At 47.3% G+C, this 8,671-nt stretch overlaps 1 protein-coding gene across 1 annotated transcript in view; it reads left to right on the forward strand.

The window, feature by feature from the left end:
• GDPD3 (glycerophosphodiester phosphodiesterase domain containing 3) overlaps window positions 1–1,760 on the forward strand; it is an 8,713-nt gene extending 6,953 nt beyond the window's left edge. The window contains exon 10 of the mRNA XM_011933509.1: window positions 1,561–1,760. Within this exon, the coding sequence (XP_011788899.1) occupies window positions 1,561–1,698 (138 nt within the window). The 3' untranslated portion in view covers window positions 1,699–1,760. The remainder of the gene's footprint in view (window positions 1–1,560) is intronic.
• The last annotated feature ends 6,911 nt before the right edge of the window (window positions 1,761–8,671 follow it).

The raw sequence follows: 8,671 nt of genomic DNA on the forward strand, positions 1-8,671 counted from the left end.
TGCGCCTGGCCTGTATTTTTAATAAAATAAAAAATTTCCTTCTCCACCTACCTCAGTGCCCACTAGAACAAGCAGGGAAGCGGCAGAGCTGCAGGAGCTGGGGCAGGTGGCGGTGGAATGGGGGCGCTGGGAGAGGGTGGTGCTGCTAAGTGGTCAACAACCAGCTCTCAGAGAGGAACAAATGAAAGCCCTGATTTGAACATTAATTTTCCTGGTTTAAATACTCCTACCTTGGCCAGTTTCAGGCTGCTGACATGAAGCCACCAAATGCAGAATGGGAAGAGATGCCTGTTGGCACCCCATCATGTAGTTCCATCTCACAGCCTCCACAGACTTAATCACTTCAAGGACACAGTAATACGAAATTGATTAGGAAGAAATATGCTTTGAGTATTTATTGCTGGTTTTTTGTTTGTTTTGGGTTTTTTTCTTTTCTTTTTCTTTTTTTTTTTTTTTTTTGAGACAGAATCTTGCTCTGTTGCCCAGATTAGAGTGCAATGGCGCGATCTCAGCTCACTGCAACCTCCACCTCCTGAGTTTGAGAGCGATTCTCCTGCCCTGGCCTCCTGAGTAGCTGAGATTACAGGGCGCCCACCACCATGCCCAGCTAATTTTTGTATTTTTAGTAGAGATGGGGTTTCACCATGTTGGCCAGGCTGGTCTTAAACTCCTGACCTTAGTTGATCCGCCTGCCTCAGCCTCCCAAAGTGCTGGGATTATAGGCATGAGCCACCATGCCTGGCCGCTATTGTTTTAATAATTTATTTAGGGCCGGGTACAGTGGCTCACACCTGTAATCCCAGCACTTTGGGAAACTGAGGCAGGCGGATGACGAGGTCAGGAGATCGAGACCATCCTGGCTAACATGGTGAAACCCCATCTCTACTAAAAATACAAAAATTAGCCGGGCGTGGTGGTGGGTGTCTGTAATCCCAGCTATTTGGGAGGCTGAGACAGAAGAATGGCATGAACCCGGGAGGCCGAGCTTGCAGTGAGCCAAGTTCGAGCCACTGCACTCCAGCTTGGGTGACAGAGTAAGACTCCTTCTCAAAAAAGAAAAAAAAAAATTGTCAGTTTATATAATTTATTTATTTATGTTTTTGAGATGAGGTCTTGTTCTGTCACCCAGGCTGGAGTACAGTGGCGCAACCATAGCTCCCTGTAGCCTCAGAGTCCTGGGCTCAAGCAATTCTTTCACCTCAGTCTTCCAAGTAGCTGGTAGCACAGGCGCACACCACCACACCGGGCTAATTTTTAAAAAGTATTTTGTAGAGATGAGGTCTCACTTGCTGATCTTGAACACCTGGCCTTAACTCCTGCCTCGGCGTCCCAAAGTGTTGAGATTAGAGGCGTGAGCCACTGTATCCAGGCTATGATTTAATTTTTAATAATGGCTGGGTTTAATAACCACTTTGCAAAATTCCTGAGAATTTAACAATCAGCCCCAGCCTACTGCTGCTGGGGAGTCTCCATAGAGGACGAGGTGGGTCCCCACTGTCTGGATGTAAAATTGCTCAGAATCTACAAGCTCCTGACCTTAGTTGATCCCTCCCTGCTCAGGTGGTCTTTTGGTGCCTTAATGAAGAGTCAGATTTTGAAGCAGCCTTCAGTGTGGGAGCCACTGGCGTCATGACGGATTATCCCACAGCCCTGCGGCACTACCTGGACAACCGTGGACCAGCCGCCCAGACCTCCTAAGTCCAGAGACCTCACGCTCTCCTGTTTCTCTTCCTGAAAAATAAAGATTTGCCTTTCGATCACATCACATCGTTGTGCTGAGGGTGGGGAGTAGAGGGGTGGGTCCTGAAGATGCGAAGATGGCAGCTTAGGAGGGAACAGGCCAGCCCTGAGACTGGAGCCTGGGGCCCTCAGAAGCCTGATCCACTGGTTCCACTACATTCCTCTCTGTCGTGCCACACCCTGCCCCAGCCTGGCCTCCACTCTCCTCAGGAATGTCCCCTCACGGCCAACCCAGGTGTCCTGGCTCCCAGCCACTTGACAGCGACAGATAATGGTTCCATTTTCCTGAGGCCATCAACAGCCCAGGCACAGGGCAGGGGACTTACCTCTTCAATGCCTTGCCCTGTGAGCTTCCTCCTCGGGCTGCAGAGGATGGGCCTGGGTGGGACAGGTGCGTTCACCCAGCCCCTCTGCTGCCTCCGCCATTCCAACCTTCTCCTCCCAGGTGTCCTTCTCCAGAAGCTCCCAGAACACCTCTGCCATGTCCAGCCCCAGGGCCATTTTCACTGAATGAACCACACATTCACATTTCACAGATACTTACTGAGCGCCTCCTCTAGACCAGGCCAGGCCCACTGCAGTGAGCAACACAAGCTTAAGAACTGCAGACACGTCTTGAGACAGACATGCCCCGAGATCAGACCCAACCCAGCCTGGACCATAGGGGTGTTGGAAACAAGTGCTCCGTGTAGTCAAGAAAAACCAGCACTGAGACAGAAGATTTCCCAGCAAGGCATCTTTACTTCAGAACGGTGCCACCTGCGCTGCTTGTAATGCCAAGAGCACCCTAAACAAAGGAGAGAAGGGGTTTTTAACTCTAACGCAGTTCCTGTTTTTCTGTGTCCTTTCCCCATTGGCTCAGGATGGACCGCACAATCTGAGCTGATCCTGGCTAAGGTTTAAACTTTCCCAAACAGGGTAGACTGGCGAAAAAGAAGAAAAACAGGGAGAATCTGTTTACAGCTTATGACCAGGAAGTTGAGTCTTTGAAGAGCTTGGCTGTCCTAACAATTTCCTCTCTTCTGTTTGATACTTCATCCTCTTCAAAAATTTTTAACAGGATTTGGCTTCATTCTTGATTATCCAGGAGAAAGAGCTTGTCTGAGTATGAAGGGAGAGAAGCAAGGGGGGCTTTAGTGAGGGCTGTTTCTATGAGCCTTTGAGTTAACCCACCATACAAGGTATGATGCGACAGCCCACAAGTAACAATTGCAAGAGAGGTAAAGACAGAAGCCAGGAGTCCTTTCCATTTTCCAAACCACTTTTCCATGAGACCCATAAAAGGGTTATCTATTCCAGAATTTTCAGCTAATTCATTTGCCAGGGTGGTAAGGCCTCGTAAAGCTTTTGTGATGGTCCCATAGGCAGCTGTATTATTAGGGATAAAAGTACAACAGTAGACTCAGATCACGACACAGACTCTGCCTTTTTCTGCCAGTCTCATGTCAAGGGCTAGCCTATTTTCCCAGGCCATCTGGCTGGTGGGGCCTAATTGTTCAGCTATTCCCTTGATGGCATCCCTGGTATAATTGATGAATCGCTACTCATGGTAGTATATATCCAGTCTACATTTTTATTTATGGCAGACCACCAGAACAAAACAGACTCTAACCCAGCGGCTATTTGGTTTCGAGCTTTAAATTCACTCGGTAACTCCCGTGGGACCCTGCTACTGTCTACATAACCATGGCGGTCAAAGGACCCGTGAGGGGTTTCTCTTTTTCTTCGGGTTACTTGCTTCCTGTCTGGTTGATGAAATGCCAAGGTGAAAGGGATGGCCAATTGGATTAGAGCAAAAGTGCCAGTCCAGTTGCTTGGCAGCGTACCCGGTAACAGTCCTCCACAAAACCACCATACGTCTGCTCAGGGATAGACAAGGGCCGACTGATTGGTTAGCTCTTGAAAAGGTTTAGACTCCCATTAGATTTCTAGGGAGTGTCAATTTGTCCCCCTGTCGTGAGAGACACAAGGTAAAATTGGCATTGAGAGCTGAAAGTTGAATGGTCTTTGGGGGCTGACCCACAGGGCTCCTGATCTTTGGGAAATGTAGTGAAAGAGTGGTGCACGTCTTGTTTTCCCAGGCCGTGGTGCTGGAAGAGAGCTACCATATAGTCCATGCCTGGTTGGTTGGCCCATCTGAGTGGAAAGGGGATAATCTGGGTTTCTGGCCTGCCTGCTGCACAAGCGTAACAGTCGCTTTTATTCAGGGTGCGAACAGAATATTTAATCCATTCCAGCCAGGCATTTGCATCTTGATACCCGGTCTCAATGGCTAGGGTTTGCTTTAAGTCCTTGACCTCTACTATAGCTACTTTGGTTTTGTCATTGGGTAAGAGGTGAGGAATGGTTTGATTTGGTGGGCTTGGGGAAGGGGAAATGGTAGGAGGTAGAGAAGGGTGAACAAAACATATTTCAAAGAAGCCTATAGGGTCCCTTCCAGTAACATCGGCTCCTAAGCCATAGAAGCAACCTAGAGTGGAGTTAGGGTCGGCGGAGGTAGGGGTAGTAATAGAGGTAAGTACTGGGTTGCACTGGTTGGATTGGCAATTATAGGGGTGGTTCCCTTGATAAAGTGAAGGCTGTTTCCTTTGGGTTTATTAGTTTTTTGCACACTAGGTAACTATCCGCCACCTGCCTAGTGAGGGTATAGATTCCTATATGCCCATAGGCTTTGAGGACTGTGTCACACATAGCTTGGTGACCCCAGTGAGTTCCTTGAAGCTGTGACAATATTTCCCTCATAAAAGGTTTAGACAGCATTTCCCTCCCGTCTGGTAATACCCATCTTCCCTCTGAGCTTTCCTTAGCTCCTATTCTTTTTAACTTTTCTTGGTCTGCGTTGGAGAAGATGGGGATTGCGACTGGAGGGGAAGGCAAGGGGTCAGATGGAAAATGGGTGCCTCTCGGGAAAAGGCAGCTTGCTTGGCTACTTGATCTGCGAGGTTATTTCCCTGACTTTCAAAGGATGGGTTTTTCTGGTGTCCTGGGACATAGACCACCACTATTTCTTCTGGTAGTTGAAGATTTTCTAGTACTTGTATAATCAGTTCTCTATGGACAAGGTCCTGGCCTTTACTATTAATGAGGCCTCGTTCAGTCCAGATCTTTCCAAGGGTATGGACTACTCCGAAAGCATACTTGGAGTCAGTGTAAATAGTTCCTTCCTGATTTAGAAAAGATTTTAAGGCCTGATTTAATGCAAAGAGTTCACATGTTTGAATGAACCAGTTATTGGGCTGTCTCCCTGACTCTACCTCCATGAGGGTTTCCCCATCAACTACAGAGTACCCGTTATGCCTTCCTTCAATTACCTGGGAGGAGCCGTCTATAAAGAGGTGACACCCGGTTTGGAATACGGTCTTGCTTAGATCCAGTTTGACTCTAGTTTGATAACTGATCAGATCTAAACATTTATGCTCAGGTTCCTCCCAGTTCAGATTTCCCACTAGGAAAGCATCAGAGTTGAGCGAATTATCAGTGGTCAATGTTAAATCATCCCTCTCTAATAAGATAGCCTCAATTTTTTTTGAGGAGGGGAATGGAGTCTCGTTCTGTTGCCCAGGCTGAAGTGCAGTAGCTGATCTCAGATCACTGCAACCTTTGCCTCCGGGATTCAAGCAATTCTCCTGCCTCAGCCTCCCAAGTAGCTGGGATTACAGGCGTGCGCCACCATACCTGGCTAATTTTTTGTATTTTTAGTAGCGACAGGGTTTCACCATGCTGGGCAGTCTGGTCTCGAACTCCTGACCTTGTGATCTGCCCGCCTCGGCCTCCTAAAATGCTGGAATTACAGGTGTAATTCACCGCGCCCACCCGACAGCCTCATATTTTAAAATTGTTGAGTCAGTGAGCCATCTTCCTGCCTTCTGATTAAGAATGGTCCTAACTTGATGAGGGGTGCATACAAAGAGGCTTCCCCCAAAGGTCATTTTCCTGCTTTCTTCCGCTAGCAAGGCAGTTGCTGCTATGGATTAGGCATACTGGGGCCATCCGCAGGTTACTGGGTCAAGAACTTTGGACAGGAAGGCTATGGGCTGCCGCTGGCCTCTGTGTCTTTGGGTGAGTACCCCTAAAGCCACCCCCTTGTTTACACTGACGGAAAGGTGGAATGGCTAAGGAGGGCAAAGCTAGAACGGGGGCAGTTACAAGTAGGTGTTTTAACTCTTCTACTTGTTGGACTTCTGATGGGGTCCAACGAAGGGGGTCTGGTCCTTCTTGGGTGAGTTTCTGATATACAGGTTTTAATTTTCGGGCATAAGAATCAATCCATAGACGACAGTATCCAACTAATCCCAAGAATTTTCTAAGTTCCTGCTTTGTTTCAGGCAAAGGTAGAGATGTGACACCTTCAATTCGTTCAGGTACTATTTTCCGTTTGCCTTTACTGATGAGGTGTCCTAGATATTTTACCTCAGGTTCTACAAACTGAATTTTACTCCTTGAGACCTGTAACCCTTGTTCCCTCAGGAAATTCAGGAAGTTAATTGAAATTGTGGTTATGTGGTCCTTGCTATTTCCTGAAATGAGCAGGTCATCTGCATATTTGAGTAGGCCTATGGATGAACGAAGGGAAAAGATTTCTAGGACTTGTTCTAAAATTTGACCGAATAGATTTGGGGAGTCTGTAAACTCCTGGGGTAGGACTGTCCACTGGTACTGCTGTTTTCGACCTAAGTGAGGGTCCTCCCACTCAAAAGCAAACATGTCCCGGCTGTCTTCTGCTAAAGGGCAAGCCCAAAAAAGCATCTTTCTTTTTTTATTTTTATTTTTTATTTTATTTTATTTTAATTTTTGAGACTGAGCCTGGCTCTATCACCAGGCTGGAGTGCAGTGGCACAATCCCTGCTCACTGCAACCTCTGCCTCCCAGGTTCAAGCAATTCTCCTGCCTCAGCCTCCTGAGTAGCTGGGATTACAGGCGCATGCTGCCGTGCCTGGCTAATTTTTTTTTTTTTTTTTTTTTGCATTTTAATAGAGACAGGGTTTCACCATGTTGCCCAGGCTGGTCGCAAACTCCTGAGCTCAGGCAATCTGCCCTCCTCAGTCTCCCAAAGTGCTAGGATTACAGGTGTGAGCCACCACGCCCGGCCAGCATCTTTCAAATCTATCATTGTGAACCACTGGTGATCGTGTGGGATTTTGCTGATAATGGTGTAAGGGTTGGGAACAGCAGCGGGGGGGGGGTGGGATAGTTTGAGATGTTTGATTAATAGCCCAGAGGTCTTCTACTGGCCGGTATGACCCATGTGACTTTCTTACAGACAATATTGGAGTGTTATAAGGGGACATACAGGGTTCAAGGAGTTCGTCACGGACGAGGCCCTCAATTAGAGGTTTTAGAGCCATTCTAGCTTCTAAGGGAATAGGGTATTGTTTTCTCCTTACCATTTCCCTGGGAAATTTATTTATTTATTTATTTATTTATTATTATTTTTTTTTTTGAGATGGAGTCTTACTCTGTCAACCAGGCTGGAGTGCAATGCTGTGATCTTAGCTCACTGCAGCCTCCGCCTCCAGGGTTCAAGCAATTCTTCTGCCTCAGCCACCTGAGTAGCTGGGACTACAGGTACATGCCACCACACCTGGCTAAGTTTTTAAATATTTTTAGTAGCGATGGAGTTTCACCATGTTGGCCAGGCTGGTCTCAAACTCCTGACCTCAAGTGATCCACCTGCCTCAGCCTCTCAAAGTGCTGGGATTACAGGCGTGAGCCACCACATCCACCCAAGGGAATTTTTATTTTGACATGGATTGGACCTGTAGTTTCCCTCAATTTCCTTTCTTTAAGCATATGTCAGGATGCATTCGGTTTTCTTCTGGGGCAGTGAGTAGGTTTAAGGAAGTGAGGAGTTTTCCCTGATTAACATATAGGCCTATACCTAATCGTAACATTAAGTCTCTTCCTAACAAATTAGTTCCCACTTTGGGGATTAACAAGAACTTAGTGGTGGCCGGCCTGTTCTCATATTTAACCTGTTTCCTCTAAAATTTTTGCCCTGAATCCCTCCCCTTTAATCCCTGAGACAGTAAGCTCTTCTATTGAACATGCTAAACTTGAAGGGAGAAAACATAGGGAGGAGCGAGCCACTCCCTAACTGACTACGAAAATGATGAACTCTGGGCCGGGCGCGGTGGCTCACGCCTGTAATCCCAGCACAGCAGGTGGATCACAAGGTCAGGAGATCGAGACCATCCTGGCTAACACAGTGAAACCCCGTCTCTACTAAAAATACAAAAAAATAGCTGGGCGTGGTGGCGGGCGCCTGTAGTCCCAGTTACTCGCCAGGCTGAGGCAGGAGAATGGCATGAACCCAGGAGAGGGAGCTTGCAATGAGCCTTGATCGTGCCACTGCACTCCAGCCTAGGCGACAGGGCGAGACTCCATCTCAAAAAAAAAAAAAAAAAAGAAAGTGATTAACTCTGATTTAGGTTCCACCGTCAGATTTATCAAGGGCTCCTGGTGGGACACGAGATGAAAGATGCAGAGCCCTTGATCCCCCTATTCTTCTTCAAATGCCATGAGTGGAAGAACTTCCTTTTTCTTCTCCCTTTTGGGCACTCCCTTTTAAAATTTCCTGGCTTTCCACACCTGAAACATCTGTCTTCCCCTCTTCCCTGTCCTGTTCTTTGACTCTCAGGTTTCATCCTTTTACTTCCTGTGTGGGGTCTCATAGCCTGTTGCTTAGAGGGTTTATAAGTTCTATTTTCCTGGGTTTCCTGTTGTAGAGTTCCCTGTTGTAAAGTGGACAGCATAGTTTTTGCCTTTTGTTTCTGCTTTTTTTCATCCATTTCATCCATTCATACATATAATTTTGGGGTCTCTCTCTCTCTCTTTTTTTTTTTTTGAGACAGAGTCTCACTCTGTCTCTCAGGCTGGAGTGCAGTGGTGCGATCTCGGCTCACTGCAAGCTCTGCCTGCCAGGTGCACGCCA

This window comes from Colobus angolensis, unplaced genomic scaffold (genome assembly GCF_000951035.1).
Source record: "Colobus angolensis palliatus isolate OR3802 unplaced genomic scaffold, Cang.pa_1.0 Scaffold128, whole genome shotgun sequence".
Lineage (NCBI taxonomy): Eukaryota > Metazoa > Chordata > Mammalia > Primates > Cercopithecidae > Colobus > Colobus angolensis.